A 19125-nucleotide genomic window follows, 5' to 3' on the forward strand; every position below is an offset into this window, starting at 1 on the left:
TCCTGTCAGGTCCCTCCGTTGCGCAGCAAGAAAGAAAGAGATCCTGTATAACGCGCACCCGTACAGCGCTTCGCGAATAAAAAAGAAAAGTTAAGCAAATAGAAAGAAGCCTCATTTGCGTAAGTTCGCGAACCGTGCCACCACCAAGGGCGCCTGGCAAAACCGCCCACCCGGGCGGGTAGCTAAGGTTATTGCAACAGAGCACCAACATTAAAGAAGACGCGAGCCTTCCCGCTTGCTCCGGGCCACCCCCTTCTCGTCACTTAATAGGCGCGAAATGCTGGCGCCTAGTGTCGATCACGGCGGCCCGGGGAGGACGCGCACACACACCTGTCTGGCCTCTTTCTCTCGACCCGACACCAAACGCGACCAGCGACGACTGCGGCGAAGCACGGACGTCCGCAGAGAGCGTCTGAACGACTCTGAGTTCGCGGACAAGGAGGTGCCGCTAAGACACCGTCGAGAGACAGAAGCTCCGGTCGCTCCATAGCCAAGACGCACCGAGAAATATAGTGATGGAGACGAGGATCGTTAGCTCAGTTGTCTGCTGCATTATTGCGTTGGGCGCCTTGCGCGGCGCGAGGGGCGACGAGCCCAAGTGCGCAGAGACGACGCGTCGGCACGCCATCGTGCCCGAGTACACGTGCTCTGGCTTCACCAGCGCGGAGGACTTCGCGAAGCACTTCAAGAAAGCAGCTGAGCCCGGGTCGGACCTCTGGTTCATCCTCAAGGACAGCAAGCTGGATTACATTCCCGCTGGTATGTTTCAAAATGGCGTCACTGTTTCTGTTTTTTCGCATTCTAGTCATAAAAGTTCACTAATCGCGCCTTGCTGTTTAAAGACGGGAAAATAGAGGTAAGTGATTTGAAGGCACCCGGGAAGGCCAGTTCGGTCCTTGCATCCAATTATTCCTGAAGGGCCCGTGGGGTTATATTGCACAAGAGATAAAGCATTTAATTAATTGTTTAGAGTGGCTAGGGTTCTGGACGATGTCGCTTTTATTTTACGATCACGTCAATCGGCTGCGAAGGCCTGCTTGACCACTCTGTAAGAGTACATCGAAGTCTGTGGTCCGTGAGGTCGTCATCCTTCGGAGAGAAAGAGAGACGTTCCTTATTTGCTCACAGACCGTACAAGCAGTGTTGCTACAGGTCATAAAAAATAGTAGTAGTTTCTTGATTGAAAAATCAGTAGAAATCAGTAGATTATTTTATGATGGCAAAAAAAACAAACTTTAAGCGAAGTTCTTGCCGACACGGATCCAGTGCTTCTTGATATTTACACAGCGTGCCATTCGCGGAGCAGTAGCACCCCCCCCCCCCCCCCCTTTCTCCAATTCAGTGGCCTGCAAAATTCTTGGCGTGCGGCGCGATTTGAAAAACCACACGGCACACCATGAATATCGAACACCATAACTATTACGAAGATGCATCTTTCCAAACTTCAAAGCAGTTTTGGAAGGGTCACGGATGATACCTGGTACTTCAAGTCTGAAGTGTTCAGTGTGTTTTGTATATATGCTGAAGCCCGAAAATTTAAAGAAAGCGCGCATATCGCTTGTTTCTCGTGCACAGTAATAAGTGATGGCGCCTTACCAGTTACGTATTGAAAAAGTAGCACGTTTTGTAGGAGGTAGTAAAAACAAAAGTAAACAATTTTGAAAAAGAGTAGATATCACTAACTTTTCTTCTGCAAGACGCAGAAAGATCTGTAGATTCCGAAGCTTTATCACTGAATCTCTAAAACTAAACGGGATAACCCGCAACATCGACAAAAATTGCAGCAAGAGAGGGGTGATAGCGCCTGCCCCCTTGAGAGGAGCATGTTCCATATCGTGACTGCAACAAATGACGTGCCTAAGAGGCAGCGTGCAGTGCGACCTGTGACCGAGGCGAACTCTACAACGTTACCCGTACTGTGTACAAAAACACACATCGGTCAGACCGGAAGGTGATTCTGAGAATTTGAAAGAGGGCGCACAGCGGAACCTATAGTAACGTACGCGAACGCCATAAGTCACTCTGACTCGCGAGTGATCGGGGTGTGTGCCGCGCTCTTGGGGTGAGTCGCGAGCACTGTGACTGTTAACTGAGCTGGCGCTTACTGTCCTGAACGACATGCACATTTGCAATGAAGAGACGATTAGTGAAAATTACTGCCGTCAACGGTGAAATAAAAGAAATATTAATCTACAGCAAGGAAGGAAAAGTGGTTCGGTATGAGAAAACGGAAAGGTTGGCGCTATCTTCTGCAGCCCTTGAGAGAGCACGGATCGGCGCCAAGTATACCTGGGAGAGGCACCCACTGAGTACGCTTCATCCTCTTCTCATCGCCTGTGTTCTCATTATCGGCAGTAATTATATATATTTAGTGTTTTGGATAAGAATCTCAGAGCCCCGGGGGAACTATCCTCATACAATGCATTTGCATTTAGTCCGGCAATTTGACTCCGGTAACCTGAGTGCACGAAGGATAATTATAGTTGATGGTACTTTGGCACCTGATAGCAACGTCCGGGCTATCACACACACCATAATAGAAAGCTATTCATTAACTTGGACCACATGGAGCTCTTTAAAGAACCAATAAGACAAGGTTAATTCTGCATTCAGCGCCGCTGGAGTGCGAACACTGCTCTACGGACCGAGCCTAAGGTGGCGTGCTCGGCAGCGGAACGGCATTGTCGGTGAGCAAACACCTGCATATGACTAAATATATAGGAGTTGAGAAAAAATACGGTGAGGGGAAAGAGTGCCTCAGAAAGTTAAAGTAGCAACTTTTTATGAACCGCCACTAGAAAATTTCCGCATGCACTCAAGCTTTTTGTAACAGTCATATTAAATTAAATTAAATTAAATTATGCGGCCTTATGTGCCACAACCAAGATCTGATTATGTGGCCCGCCGTAGTGGAGGACTCCGGAATAATTTGGAACACCTGGGGTTCTCTAACGTGCACCTAAATCTTGGTACACGGGTGTTTTCTCATTTCGCCCCATCGAAATGCGGCGGCCATGGCCGGGATTTGATCCCGCGACCTCGTGCTTAGCAGCCAACCATCTTAGTCACTAAGCAACTACGGCGGGTAACGGTCATGTCGTAACCGCGTGCACTCCATATCGATCACAGATCATTTTCGGGAAAAGGATGCGGTGATCATATCAACTTTTTGGAGCGGATATCAAACGCCTCGGTACAAGCGATCAAACCGGCACAAACAATGCACCCGCAGGATTTCTGGGCGAGCACCGGGCGTCGATGCTGGAGTTCAGCAACGTCACCCTCGGGACGTTCTTTGAGCCCAGCACTAACCGCAGCCTCTTCTCTGGCCTGGAGCCGTCGCTCAAGCGGGTCACCTTCACACTCGGCAGCACCCTGCCTAGCACGTGGGCCACTCTGCGCCCGCTGGGGAGGCTCGAGGAGCTGGTCTTCTTCGAGATGACGGGCCTCAACCTGACGCGCGACTTCAACGAGCTGCCCGCGGGTTTGCGCAAGGTAAGAAAGCCGGAGGACTAGGTGACGGGAGGGAGTGTCTAAAAAGAAAAAAATCAGCAGGATTCAGTTATTGCAACCGGTTCTGAGTTCATTTGCTGCGACAGCCAGCAGGTTAACACAGCGGACATCACCGTCTTCTAAAACAAAAAAAAAATAATAATTTGAGATCCCCACAAAGTCGTCGTCGTCCACTATAATATTGCTTAAGTGGCCTGGTAATGCTACATCTCTCAGAACCTGCATGGCGCGCAGAGTCCCCGCCGCAATTACCAAGCACCATCATAGTGGCTAGCGCGTCCAGCTCAAAACTTCTCACTGTCACTGGTACGTGAGTTCGAATCCCACACCTGTGGCGGTGGTGGGTAATATTCTGCTTTTGACGAAATTTGAGGGAGCGGGGGGGGGGGGGGGGGAACCTTCGTCCTGTGGTGAATTTGAAGCTTAGGAGACGACCCGACGACATGATAACGATGACTACGGCAATCGGCATAACGGAAATGACGGACACAACAAAGCCACTTTCAAGCCACTTCTGTCAGCCACTTTCTGTCATTCCATGGCAACTGCTGTTGCCATGGGATGACAGAGAACATATGGGCCCGTACTCATAAAGCCTTTCTTACGTAGCAGTGTTTAATGAGCCCGTAAGTAATGATAGCTAGAGGCGGGATTTATGTTATACATGTTTTCTTATTACAAAGCCTAACTGTTAGTATTTGAAAGCCATAGTTGTCTTTAACTCTGTCTCAGCTAAAAGCTTACTTTGTGGAAGTAACCGGCCACTCAAGGGGGCAGCTAAAAATGAAACGCTAAACAAAGTGCCAGCTAACCCCTGTCCTGCATGAGAGCAAGTATGAAAGAATGGTCACGACATCAGCTCTACGTAAAAAACACACCCAAGATCTGTTGGGCAAGTAGCAGCAAACATGTGAACCGCCCCGGACAAAAGGTTCATGTGTTTTTGTCTGTGTATCTTTCCTTACCTCAAGAAAGTGCTCCGAGATTAAATTTTCGACAAGAAACCTTCATGGCAGGTATTAACAAGGAAGACTTAAATCTGCGGGATGATCAAAATGAAGCTTGAATAATTTGTTAAAATTAAAATAAAGTTTAAAATAAAACATAAATTATGCAACCAGGGTGTGGCGCAACAGGAGGAATAGGAGGAGGAAAAAGAAGGAAGTAAAGGCAGGGAGGTTAACCAGACGCACGTGCGGCTTGCTACCCTACACGGGGAAGGGGTTTAAAGGGATGAAACGAAAGAAAGGAGAGAGAGGGAAGAAAGTACTCTTAGTATGAACACGTGCGGTTGTCCAACACTTCACAATCGGTCACTGAGGCCAGTCGACTTCATGAGCTGTAACAGTGCCCGCGTCGCTTTGTAAGCCTGCGACGCGTGGGGACATGGTCCAAGAATCTTTGTCTCTGAAAACGGTCTGGTGTCTAATTGGTTTAACACACTCCGAAGAATGTCGCGTTCGATGTCATAAAGATGACAAAAACAACACGTGTTCGATCGTCTCCTCACAGTTGCACGAGTCACAGATTGGTGTGTCGGACATGCCCATAAGGAATGAGTACGCTTTCGTAAAGTCCAGCCCTAACCAGAGGCGGCAAAGTAAAGTTGCATCACGGCGGGGGAAGTTCGATGGAATCTGCAGCCTCAGGGTAGGATCCAGCCGGTGGAGACGACAGTTCGTGAAAATCGGGGTGCTCCATGAAGTTTCAGTCTTGGTTTGAGCGAGTAAACGAAGACCCCTCGCAGCGTCTGTCCTTGATAGGGTTATGGGAACTGTCAGGGTTTCCTTATGGGCTGACCGGGCTGCATCATCAGCAAGGTCATTACCGACGATGTCACAGTGCCCCGGCAGCCGCGTCACATCGGAGAGGAGCTTTGTGCTGGTCCACACAGTCTTTCATGCGTAATGCATACGAACTGAGATGAAAATTTGTAGGCTGGTATCTCGGAACACGGGCATACTAGAAGAATTCTACCAAATGTAAATGTGTAGGAATACGACTGTCAATACAAACATGCTCGCTTACGGCAGTCAACAAAAAGTTTATTAGTCAAATTTAGTTAATAAGGTGGTTGACGGTGACAATTATCATCCGACTTTGGGTCCGCCTGGCCCCATTACTAATGTGCAGAGGTGAAATTCACGTGCCTCTCAGCGCATAACTTTAAGAAATCTATAAAGCTTAATTTTGATCCCCCTATATATTACTGAAGCTATGGTTAACTGGGCCCTGGTGAGGACTTCACATTCATACGCTGGAGCAGGCTGTAGACGCTCTCTTTGACTGTGGTTTCAAGAGCAAGAATATCTACGTGTAAAAGAATGATCGATATAAACGAAATAAAGGCGGGGGGATCTCATCCGTTACCACCTGTCGTTGCTGTATATGAACCGCAGTTGGAACAAGCATCAATTTCATGATGAAGTGTAGTTCTCATAGTGTTGACACCGCGAAAAAAAGTATTGTTCTTCTTCCAATGGTTCATAGATATCTTGCTAGCGAACTCATAAAGTCACTGCGTTTCCGCCCGCTCCACCCCCCACCCCCGCCTCCCTTACAAGGCTTGTTTTCGTGGTTTGCTTGTTTTTAAATTTTGGTCACTTGTCTACATATCTCCCGAGCTTTGTAGAAGACAGGCACGCGCGCAGCCACAATCACGAAAGTGGCGAGCGACAAACATTTGGACGTGGACATACTTTAGCACTCCCAGAGTAGCACAAACCGGGACACTGTGCCGACACATAAAGGAGCACAAGTGTAATTATTATTTTTTAGAAACGTTGCGCTACGCTGAAATTATTACCGGCATCGAAAAAAAAAGATAACTATGCAATTTTCAAACAAGGTCCTTATTTATATTTTTAAAAAAAAAGCATGATACGGAAGCAGTGCTGGGGAAGTGAAAATCTGCGCGTGGCCGAGATGAGACGAAATTAGTTTCTGAAACCACGCCCACGAGAGGTAAAAAATAGAATGAGTAGTAAAAAATCTTCCCATTGGGGGAAAATAAATCAAACGCCGTTCTTACAAGCCCCAAAGTTATGCTTATTAATAATACGACTTTCAATTAAGGAGAGAGCTAGCGGTGGTGCAAGGGTGACGCCTTCCCCGTTTCAATCGTGACACGATGCGACGATATAGTGTGGCCCGCTAGCTAAGGTCACCGGCTCACACGCCGACAGGCTAATCCATTATGGAACAAGTTAAGACAACAACGGCGTCCTCTGTCACCCAGTACGGCCGGTTGCGACTACATGCACAATAGAAATAGAGATAGAGAGATAGAGATGCGAGCTTTAATGATATGCTGGAGATGTTTGCCTGGCTGTTCGCCTGACATACTACTCCAGGAGCTGGGTTGTGATATATACAGTGATAAACACTTAGCAGCACATACATTCACACACACGCACACACATATACACTATAAAGATTTTTACAAAGTTTCGTTAAGGCTCCTGCACCATGTTATCTCGTCTTTCTGAGGTATGTAAGTTATGCGCACAATGCGGGCTCATCGCGCTCTCCTTACTTTTCTAGAAGTAACGAACTTAGGGTCAAGTTTATAACCCAGAAACTATTTCTTCTATTTAACATTCTTTAGTAGCGTGACCTGCAGTGACGAGCTCCTACTCTGCGTGTAACCTGTACTTTGTGTTCTACGTTATTCTTTGAGGTTTGTCATCTCACTCTTTCTTTGCTCTTTTCTCCCCTCCTCCATATCTTCAATTTCTGTGATTCTGTCCCCTCCTTTCTGAAGAGTATAGGCAGGCGTTGTGCCCCTTCCGGTGGCAGTTGCCAGCCTTGCTCATCGCTTTTCCTTTCCTGTGTATGTGTTTTCAAATCAAATAAAACTAATAATAATCTTTCTGGCAGCTCAAATGCGCTATACTGAAAGCTGAGTGCTTGGTTACACTATTTGATGCGCCGCTTTATAATCTTTTTAAACCGGCACATCTACAAAATCGCTACATTGTCGACAATATAGAAATGAGAGAATTTGATATTCAAAATTTTTAAATATTCGTCTCTGGTGAAATAGTACGAGATAAGAACGGTTGTGGGTGCCTATCGAATTAAAAAATAAAACACTATAGAGTCGCCTCAGTATACGCTTGTTTATCTGTTAAGAAAAATACGTACTGCTATACTATGTCTACATCTTGGAATATGCGAGTCCGGTGCATAAGAATAACGAAAAAGTAGTCCACAAACTTGACTTGCATACGGTTACAAGGTCAATGAAATTGATACTCCTACATGTGCAAATGATGTCTCGCAAATATTCAAACGTGTATACAATGGAAGTATGTAAAATTTGGCAAGTTGGTTGGTATTCATTTGAACTGCAACGCAATTGGGGTGGCGACACACGGAACTTGCCCTGTGTGCTTTTCTTCTCCCTGTCACTGTCCCATTTGCGCTGCCGTTATAATGATAACGTACAATGGATACACGACAAATTGGTATAAGTATGTACATTGCATGCTCTAGCGACAAACACAGAATTAAGTCAGAAATATGCGCATTCAAAGTATATACTACATCTTTACTGGAAGTATTGAGCCAACACAGAGGTGTACATGTTTCGAAGGTAAAATGTATACCTTCTTCTTGCATTTAGTTACTTGTTCGAGGATGTTTTTTCCTTAAGCTCTCTGATTCTTTGGAATTCGAGCCGACAATCGAAGCCACATTTTTCCCCCGAATATTCGCATTAGACTTGAGTCGCGAATTCTACTATTCAAACACTGATATTCCTGGTTGCCATTCCGACGAGGAAAAGGCAGTGCTGCAGTTCAAAATTTCAAGGCGCCGACACCTATTTCGTATTCGCGCGCTGAAAAGGGAAGAAGTGCGACAAGGTGCGACTGTATAAAGTGCTCTCGGTGCGCTGTAACTAAGCTCCCCGCCAAACAAACAAACAAACAAACAAACAAACAAACAAACAAACAGAACAGTTTATTATCTCTAAGCACGCAGCTTCGAAGTGAGTGAAGCACAGCATTAGTCGCCTAGACGAACGTAAACTGAACATCTGACAGCAGCTACCATGCAACGCCGCGGCTTTACGGTGCCTGCGATTTTCATCAGTGCTTTAGTGAAGGCCGCAACCAATGCTTTATATAAGGGTCTTTTCACCACGTCTGCTTAATTAGGAAATAAATTGTATCTCGCTTAAGTGTGACATCACATCATCCACCATGCATATATTTTCTTTTCTCATATTTTTTGTGTTAATCAGTTCTTCTTGTACTAATGCACGCGCGGCAGCTTCCGCAATGCTTCTACGCAGGGGTTCGCTCGCAATTAGCACAGTCCAGAGGGCATTATGGCGACGTCCAAGGCGTTCTCGTTGAAAACGTCTGTACGTGAAATTCAGTAGCAGGAGGCACGTGCTTCGAACATCTCCCAACTGATTCCTCCTTCCTTCCTTCCAACTCATCTCCCTGCTAAATCTATCTATCTATCTATCTATCTATCTATCTATCTATCTATCTATCTATCTATCTATCTATCTATCTATCTATCTATCTATCTATCTATCTATCTATCTATCTATCTATCTATCTATCTATCTATCTATCTATATCTGCATGTGAGATTAGAATTCCCGGACATTCAACTCCTTGCAGGAGCATCGTCTGGCGCCGACAGTATAGTTTCTCAGATAAATTTGTGCTGAGGCTAATTGAAAAAAAAAAGTTAGCGCCGACGTAGTAACACCGTTTGCATTCGCGCAAACGTAGAGCACTGGAACGCGCGTTCGCTCACGGAAAACCATCTCCATAGGCCACTTCTACAGCTACTGCACAAAGTGGGGTGTGTACGCGATTAGTTAAGCACTCGAATATGCCGTGTGGTAACCCATGCGCGTAATGTTTTTTTTTTTTTTTTTTTTTTTTCCGTTACGTCATGGAGAAACCAGAAGAAAAAGTTCAGCAAAATTGTCGAACCCACGACCTTCTCATTTTTAACCCATTGCCACAAACGTTTGCCTCACAGACGCGCCTTATATATCTAACACTCCTCCGTGTACCCGCGCTCGCTCGGGGCGGTGCCGCTGCCTACAGCAGAAAAGAGAAGTACCTTATGACCAGACCGACAGTGAACGCTTGGTGGTCTCAGCACTGACGCCTATGCCAATTCGAAACGCTGGCATCAAGAGAACCAACGCCACTTAGGTGGCTTACGTACTCAGCACAGCGGAGCGTGGCTCCGCAATTCGAAAATGTTTCTGAAGTTGATCGCGGAGGTGCAATTACGACGTGTACGCGCTGATTTGCTGGTGACGTTCAGTTACGGCTTTGTCTTGCGCGTTGTAGTGTGTCATTGTGCTTCGTCTTTCGCGTTGTGCTAGCGTGTGCAGCGTAGGAGCTTCCAGCACGACGGTGGTTATTGGTAGCGTGATGGAGGAGACTCCACCAGGCGTCCTGGGTGCACTAAGGGCGCTTACCACAAAACACCAATACACATTATATATCAATGTCAGCTCGTTCTATACCGATTCCTATATAAGGATCAACCACATTTTTTTTCGTAATGGAGAACACTTCTCATTTTGCCAGTCCTCCCATTCGCTCTGTATTTTCCACAGATGGGTGCTGGTTATAGCCTCTCCTACTATTATGCTATCTTGGGCTTGAACACGGGAACATTCCCAATCCTGAATCGACTAGCAAGTTCCTAAATTTCGGAACGTGGCCAATACAACCACTTTCCAACATTTCCAACCTTTTCAGTGTCCAGCGTTACGTTACTACGGTTAGATGGTTGGATGGGAAAACTTCGTTACTACGGTTAGATCGCCAATATTAACAGTTCATGCTGACGGTACACCACCACATCAACGACAATAAAAAATCTCTATGCAGAGCGTTCCGCAAGCTCTGCGGTGTAAAATGCTATAATCAGCGCTGGCATCTTCCAGGTGGTGATAGTTCGCACAGGAGTGGGCAGTGTGGACGACGACTGGCTGTCATCGCTTCTGAACCTGGAGAACCTTCGCATACAGAGTAGCACGCTGGACAGGTTCGCCAGAAGCATGCTGCCAAGGCCTGCGCCCAGACTGCGCAAGCTCACGATCGGGTAAGTGAACGCAGAGGCATCGAACACTTACACATGTTCATTATCGCCCCTATAGGAACACACCGGTCGGTGCGTGGGAAAACATTCCGCGCTTTGAATGCAGACCGATGTGTAAGGCTTGAGCGGGTCATTCGTGTAAGGCGGAAGATATATCTTTCGCGAGAACCTAACTCTCGCAATTTTCGCGGATGGCCCAAAACTTTGGCGCTGCGAACGATTCGCACTTGCGATGTACTTGCTGTCCTTCCTGCGATTTTCACAAGTGGCCTGAAAGTGGCCGAAAATTTGGTCCCTCATACAACAGGACTGAGCGCTCCGCCGTGGACACCTTACTTTTACTGGTGTTTTCTACAGTGAAGTCTCAATTTCGCATAACTGCGACAATTCACGGAGCGTGGTCAGTTTTCATTACAGCGTATATAAATATAGCAGTATTACGAATGCTTCTGTCGACACGGAAGACCCATCTGCTGTACAATAATAGATTTCCTCTCTGGGAAACATTGAACGTGCTCCAAATGGGACAACTCGTAAGAATGGTTTAGCGAAATCATTGGCGGGGGCTTCTGCGCACGCGCCCGCATTTACCGAGGAATAATAGTAAACAAGATACGGGTACGAGACGAAATCTTTATATCGGCGTAGCTGTGCAACTTTCGTTTCTGTGGTCCCAATAAGAAATAACGTTGTTTAAAAATGCACATGAGTAAGGAGGTGAACATCATGAAGTGAATAGACACCAAACGTAAGCACTACACCTGCCTAGAATGTACGTAAGCTGACCAGCAGACCGGTATGTGTGTGTGAAGGCAGCAATAAAGCTTTACTGCATCTTAAAATATTCTTGGTGTTCGTTCAGCGGCAAAAAAGATGACTATGCTAGCGGGCAAGGTTCGAAACGACGGTTAAAATTTTCTTTCTCGATTTCTTTACTGCACAAAACTGCATCATCCATGTCTGTGATGCCTCTGACGTTCCTAACTTGTGTTGTCACGGGCGCATGTTCGTGGCGACAACAACTACTGTGTAGGCCCACTGCAGAAGAATGCGCTTACTTACAGTTTTGTTTCACACACGCGGTGCCATCCGCTGACGCAGTCCTCTCGGTCTTGCAGGGACAGTTCTCTGAAGTCACTGCCAGAGGATTTCGGTGCTGACTTCCCCGTCCTGAAGCAAGTGAATCTCCGTCAGAACTTGATAAGCAGCTTCAGTGAGCAGAGCCTGGCACCACTAAGAAATAGCAACACGACTGTTGTGCTGTCCGGTGAGTGATTGTAGCTTTCACCATATTGCAGTTGGCGCCAGCCGCATACCGAGGCCACTTACTGGTGATTAGAAGGGCACAATTGTTTTTTAGTCGCAACCACACGAAGTGCCAGAAAATGAAGTCAGAGAAAGCATATGGGAAGTTCATCATCATCATCGTCGTCATCGTCAGCCTATATTTATGTCCACTGCAGGACGAAGGCCTCTCCCTGCGATCTCCAATTACCCCTGTCTTGAAGCAACAAAACGACAGACACCGACCAAAATAAAAGCTAAAAAATAATAAAAACTGAGTAAAAGACGTTTCGGCTTCGCTACGGAAGCCTTGTTCACAATGGGGTGAAGAAAAATTCGTTGCAGCTTATGTACTCTTGAGCACGTGACGCGCGTGTACGACTGGGGGAGGGTTCCCTCACTTCGATTGAGCGTGTGACGTGTTTTTTGTATCTCCAACGACTCTAGATAGAGACGTGATTTCAAGTTTCTTTCTTGGCCGATAATTCTTGACTTTTCCCAGTCAATCTTGTGGCCTGTTGCATCCGTATGTTCGGCAAGGGCATTTGAAACTATTCGTTTCTTTTCGACATCGTTCTGATGCTGCCTCAGTCTCTGTTTGAAGTTGCCCGATTCACCGATGTATGCGTAGTCGCAATCTGCGCAGGGTATCTTGTAGACCACGCCAGGAAACGATTCTCTCGGAAGCTTGTCCTTACCACCCACGAGTGCGTGCCTCAGCTTACACACAGGCACGTGTGCAACCTCAACGTCATAAGTGCGCAGCACACGAGACAAGGCCTCGCTTATCCCAGGAACGTAGGGTATGGCAGCACGTTTTCTTGGTCGGGTATTAGCCGGTCGGACGGAATCAGATAGGCGGTGTTCCACAGCATTCAAAAACGAAGTGGGATAACCGCTTGCCGAGAGATCGCCACGCACGCGGTCCAAGTCTGTGGAACGGCCTTCTGCTTCGGTGCAAATGCGGTTCGCACGGTTGAACAGGGAGGCAACAACCGACCTTTTGTGAGCGTCCGGATGAACGGAATGAAAGTTTAGGTAGCGGCCAGTGTGGAGTTTCCTTTCGGTATACGCTAAACGAAAGCGCTCCATCGCATCTGCTGACAAGCACGTCCAAAAATGGGAGACTATTGTCGACCTCCGTTTCTACTGTGAATTGGATGGCCTTTTCCTGACTGTTTAGGTGCGCAGTGAACGAAATCAAAGCGCTGCGCCGAATCACGCAGAAACAGTCGTCCACATAGCGCAGAAAAACTCTTGGCCTGGGACTGAAGGAAGCGAGCGCACGATTTTCCAGCCATTCCATCGTCAGATTGGCCGCAGTCACTGAGACGGAGGCACCCATTGCCGTACCGTGGACTTGCCTGTAGAAGACCTTGTCGAAGCAGAAGTACGTGTTTCCAAGGCAAAAGCAGAGGAGCCTCTTGAGGTCAGGCACGTCAACGGGCGACCTGTCTGGCAAAGTCCTGTCAGATTCTAAAGCAGAAGTGCATGCTTCCACAGCCATGTCAGTCGGAATTGAGGTAAACAGCGACACCACGTCGAAAGAAACCATCACCTCGTCGTCGTCTAGTGTCACGTCACGAACTTTTTCAATAAAGTCGCAGGAGTTGCTCACATGCGTGGAGCCCTTTCCGACGAGTGGAGACAGGATCTGGTGCAGGTATCCGGATAATTTGTAGAGAGAGGAGCGGGTGTAGTCAACGATTGGACGCAGGGGGACAGTAGGCTTGTGAACTTTCGGCAAGCCATAAAGCGCAGGTGCAGCACCGTTATGACAGAGAAGCTTATAATACAGAGACTTGTGCTCGGGAGCTACGAAGCGAAACACGTCCGCCAGGAGAGCCTGAAAGTCCCTCTGTACCTTCAAGGTCGGGTCCCGAGTGAGCCGGACGTAAGTGTCCTGGTCGTCAAGCAGAGCCAATACCTTGCTTTTGTAGACAGCCGTGTCAATTAGTACCGTTGCATTCCTCTTGTCAGCGGGAAGAATCACGATTCCAGTGTTTTTCTGAAGTCGCTTGACAGCCTTTCGTTCCTCAGCAGAAAGAGGGGAAACGAACTTTCGCCGGTGCAGCCCAGAAAGGATACCAATAGCGCGCGTGCGAGCCTCGTCACGGCGGGGCGGGTCAACTTGGTTAACCGCGCACTGCACCGCACATACAACCTTTCTGACGTCCGGGGCAGGTTCAACATTGAAATTCAGACCTAGCTCCAGGACGGAGGCCTCGGCAGGGTCGACTCTGTGCGAGGAAAGGGTGTACACCGTAGTTCTTCGGCTGCGCGGTCGGTATGGCCTGGCAGTATCCGAAAGTCTGTCAAGCTTGACACTATGCACCAACTCGAACTGACGGGCGCGTACATTGGCTTGAAAATTGGTGTGTAACTGGATGCTTGCAAAATGGTCCGGGCAGCGGTCCTCCAGGCGGCGGCGCGCAAAAAAGGCCTCGTTTTCAAGTTTTCTGATAGCGTCCCGGCAGTCAAGTATTCTCGCCTGTAGCAACAGTCTCTCTGTCTTGGCGACAACGCTGTAGCCAAACTTGGAAGGTACTGGCCTGTTAAGGTGCAAAGAGCGCGGGATGAGGCCCCGTGCTTTGCAGGCTAGGTTGAACTCCAGGTGTCCGTGAAACGCAGCAATGCGGGTTGTGAGGTAAACATAACGGCGAATTTCGGTGATTACAGATTGGCCATACGCCCGGCGAAGGTTGATGAAATCGAGGGTTCGACGGAAGCCCGTCTTCCGTTCGACGTAGGGATGGTCGATGAAATTTTTTAATCGATTAACGATTAATCGTTCGTCGGTTTAGCATATAATCGATTAATCGCTTTCGATTCGGGGTTTTTCGTCGATTAATCGATTAATCGACTTTTTTTCGGGCGCTTTAAAAAGGCTGAAACACAGTTACCTACTCACCTATTTTACCTATTTAACGTTTGAAAGGTGGAACCAGGGTAAGAAATACAAGCGTATAAACTTTGATAAAGAATAATGTTTAATTTGTTAGAGGTCAACTATAATTGCCACTAGGGACTAGTGGCAGGGTGTTCATATTAACACGTGTACTACTTGTTTGTCTTTCCCCGGTGACCGCTTTTCACCGGCTAACAAATGTTAAACGTTATCGCTCGGCGCAGGGCGCAGGACGGAAGTTTCTCGAGCGTTATCGAAGCTTCTATCCGTTGTCTACTGTCACGGACGCTTATGTAATCTGATTGTATGAGCGACGCAAATTGTCTAGTACTTTCTGGAAGACACGCGGGCACCAGGGCGACCCCAGTGCTTCGATGGAGTCGCCCTGGAACCTTCGATGACTTATGTATAAAAGCCGACGCGTTTCGCCGCTGATCAGATTTCGACGATCGCCGACTGTGTTCGCCGCTATCGTTGTGCTTCGAGTGCAACTTGCTTTTGTGGGCACAGGTTCGCCCGAAAAAACATCTGTTTCGTCATTCACAGTTTTGCGACTGTTTCCTTCACCGTCACTACTACGTGACAATATTTAACTTTTACGGAATTTTTAAAAATCGCCTGTTGCAGGTAGCATAATTCTTATCGTTGAGTTGGGTTATTCGAAGAGGCGGACATCAGTAGCACGATAAATCGAGAGACATATTCAACCAATTAACAAAAATTCACTAATGAACTTCTTAGTTAATTACTTTACGACACATATTGCAATTTACGAATTGTAGCAGTGAGTTTGCAAGACTCACCGCAATACTTGAAATGAATTTCCAGGATGACACCAGTTTCGAGATAGGTCTCAAAGGGTGGGACGAAATACATGGGCGTTCCAGTTACTTTTGTGCTTCAATGCATTTTGGTAAAAAAGTAAGTCGAGCAACAGTGCATTTTTACGGCGAGTATACGATGGTGCATATCACCAAGCTGGTGTCATTCTGTAAATTCATTCCAAGTGGATACGCCTGACAAGCTCACCGGCTACAATTCGTAAATTGCAATATGTGTCGTAAAGTAAAAACTAAAGTTAATTAGTGATTTTTGTTAATTAGTTGAATATGTGTTTCGATTTCTCGTGCTAATGTCCGCCTCATCGAATAACCCAGCTCAATGATAAAAATTACGCTACCTGCCACAGGCGATTTCTAAAAATTCCGTAAAACTTAAAAATGAACACCCTGCATGTTAAAAATGGCACTTACTGAGGAGGGTGGGCATGGAGGAAGGAGAAATTAGAAGATATCATCGCAGCACGACTGACATGAAGTAACGGCGCAACACGTGATCGCCACATCAGAGCGCGAGGTCGGTTTAATGCTGCCGGGTGCAGGGCAGCAGCGCAGCTGAACGGGAGCGCACCCATTTGAAACTACTGCGAACCAAACATTATCGGCCAATACGTTGTCTCTCAGGGTCACGTGCTGACTATATACTGCGAGGTAAAAAGCGAAAGAAATGGCTTGACGGTGAGTTCGCTCCAAGACTTGCAGCCTCACGTAATGCTCTCTCCTAGTTCATTTCTTCCTCCACTGGGGCGGCGTCACTCCGCCCCAGGCACCTTGTGTGACGCGTGCGTAAAGCGGGGAAGCGCTTGGCCAGCTCGGCAGGACTCGGGAAAACAGTCAACAGTCGCTCTGTCTTCGCAGCCGCGCTGCCGTTGCTCGTACTCCGCATTCTATAGTACGATTTCAAAATTTTCACGCCACTTTAGTCACCGTCTGGAAAACTATTAATCGAACTGCTTAATCGATTAAACCGATTAAGTTAAAGGTAGACATCGATGACAATTAATTGTTTTGCGGCGTACTTTTAGTCGATTAATCGATTAATCGTTCATTGATATTACCATCCCTAGTTCGACGGAAGCCCGACGTCCACCGGTTTCATCCCGACTAGACGGGCTTCCGTCGAACCCTCGATTTTACTCCTGTCTTGCGCTAGCTGATTCCAACTTGGGCCTGCAAATTTCCTAACTTCATCACCCCACCTAATTTTCTGCCGCCCTCCACTGCGCTTTCCTTCTCTTGGTATCCATTCTGTAACTCTAATGGTCCACCGGTTATCCATCCTACGCATTGCATGGCCTGCCCAGCTTCATTTTCCCCTCTTACGGTCAACTAGAATATCGGCTATCCCCGTTTGCTCTCTGATCCACACCGCTCTCTTCCTGTCTCTTAACGTTAGGCCTAACATTTTTCGTTCCATCGCTCTTTGTGCGGTCCTTAACTTGTTCTCGAGCTTCTTTGTTAACCTCCAAGTTTCTGCCCCATATGCTAGCACCGGTAGAATGCAATGATTGTACTCTTTTCTTTTCAATGACAGTGGTAAGCTCCCAGTCAGGATTTGGCAATGCCTGCTGTATGCACTCCAACCCAATTTTATTTTTCTGTAAATTTTTTTATCATGATCAGGGTACCTGTGATTAATTCACCTAGATAAACGTACTCCTTTACAGTTAAGTTAAGGGAAGTTAAGAGCTGTTTAATTAAAATGATGAAATAATCAGGTAAAGGAAAATGAAATGGATGAAGGGATAGCTTGCCGCAGTTGGGAACCGAACCCACATCCTCCGCATTACGCGTGCAGTGCTTTACCTTCATCACTCTCATGGCGGTAGTGTGATATTCATTTAAGTATCACATTATCACCATATGACCCGTACCATACTCCTGTATAATCGCATGGGTGTATATGGAAACATACAGGTTTTCATACCTGCGGGATCTTATTGGAACATATAGGGATTATGGACACACGGCATATGCGGAATATGGGATTTTTCAACGGGGATATTTTACGAATCTTCGCGCAATGTCTTTATTTGGCTGGTCTGTATGTCTCGTACAAAAACCGTTCGTTCGAGAAAGAGGAGGAAAAACTTTTAAAATGAGCAGACGCTAAAATCGCGAGGTGGGCGGCGTCCCTAGTCCAGGATCTGGGCACACTTGGCCCTGCTCACCAGGCGATGCGGTCTTCAGGGCTCGGGCTTGTCAGCTGGGCCTCCCACTGCTCGACGGTTGGTCCGGTGATGGGTTATGGGTTTTGTTGACATTCCCATATCATATGAAGGGTATTGGGCAGAGCAGAAGGCGCATTTGAGTATAGCTCGTAGGATACATGGGTGTAGCAGGGTGCCGTGCGGGAATGTGCCGGTCTGTAGTTTGCGGATCACTATCTTCTCTTGTTAGCATGCGGGGGTGGGTAGATCCTCCTGCCCAGTTTAATGACTCAGGTATCGGAGTATCTTTTCGGGACGCTATCATGTTGGTCTGCCGGTGCTCGTGAACCCGTGTTGTGATTCGGGCAGAGCGTTAGGCTTCATTACCCGCCAGGGACTCGTGTCCCGGGGCCCAGACAATGTAAAGTTCCCGAGGATGCTCAGGGCTTGTTTCGAAATGCGAAAGAAAAAAAATTTTAAATGCGCAAATGCGGTAATAAATGTTATGCGAAGAATTTCGCGGGTAGCTAGACGTCTAGAGCCGCATGTGATGGTGCAACAAATCCGCGTAGTGGCGAGCAATTGTGTGTGTGACGACAACGGCTGGACGACGGCGATGGCGACGACGAGAATGGCTTAACAACTGATTTATTGTACTCCAGCGATGAAACAGTACGACTTGTTCCGTCTAAGCCTGGGCCGTTCCCACGATGGAAGAATCGTGGCCGTTCCCTAAGGTATAGTGCACACAGTAAGCTGCAGGGTTGATCCCGAATGTAGTGCAGTATCACATAACGTCTCAAAGCGGTAGCTGCCTCAAGGGAAGGAGGGACAGGGGAAACTGGCGCTTTCTTAACGATAAAGTTTTATCGCTCTCTCTCGCACGAATGAAGCTAACTGTTGTTACGCGACGTGACGCATGCACCAACCGTTTCAAAGCGCCAGCTTGAATGTGAAAAGGTGCATAGTGAGAAAGTCATTTTTCGTGCCAGACATGCGCCTGTGGCCTGATGGGTATAGCACTGGGCTGTTGCACTGGGAATATACAGGCGACTTCTTGGTTGCGTGCGCGCATGATGTTCCAACCACGGCGATTCCACTGAATTTTGATTACGTTCTGCAGGGAATCCGCTGCACTGTGACTGCAAGGTGTCCTTCTTGCTCGGCTACCCAGACTCGTGGACGTACCCGGAGTGCGGCTCACCCGAAGCACTCAGCGGGGTTCCCCTCAGGGAGCTCACCCCGGAGAAGCTCGGTTGCACTGAGCAGAAGGAGCCCTGAGAAATTCAACTGACGCGAACACCCACTTCACAGAGTACATAATAAAGAAGGTTTCAAACGG

General features: G+C 47.4%; 1 protein-coding gene across 1 annotated transcript; it reads left to right on the top strand.

Annotated features, from left to right (window-relative positions):
• Positions 1-213: 213 nt before the first annotated feature.
• LOC119434870 (toll-like receptor 2) lies at positions 214-19125 on the top strand. The gene is made up of 5 exons (XM_037701913.2): positions 214-759; positions 3233-3495; positions 10448-10605; positions 11721-11869; positions 18907-19125. The coding sequence occupies exons 1-5, from the start codon at positions 516-518 to the stop codon at positions 19062-19064; spliced, it is 972 nt and encodes a 323-aa protein (XP_037557841.1). The 5' UTR covers positions 214-515; the 3' UTR covers positions 19065-19125.

Source organism: Dermacentor silvarum, unplaced genomic scaffold, assembly GCF_013339745.2.
Source record: "Dermacentor silvarum isolate Dsil-2018 unplaced genomic scaffold, BIME_Dsil_1.4 Seq3, whole genome shotgun sequence".
Classification (NCBI taxonomy): domain Eukaryota; kingdom Metazoa; phylum Arthropoda; class Arachnida; order Ixodida; family Ixodidae; genus Dermacentor; species Dermacentor silvarum.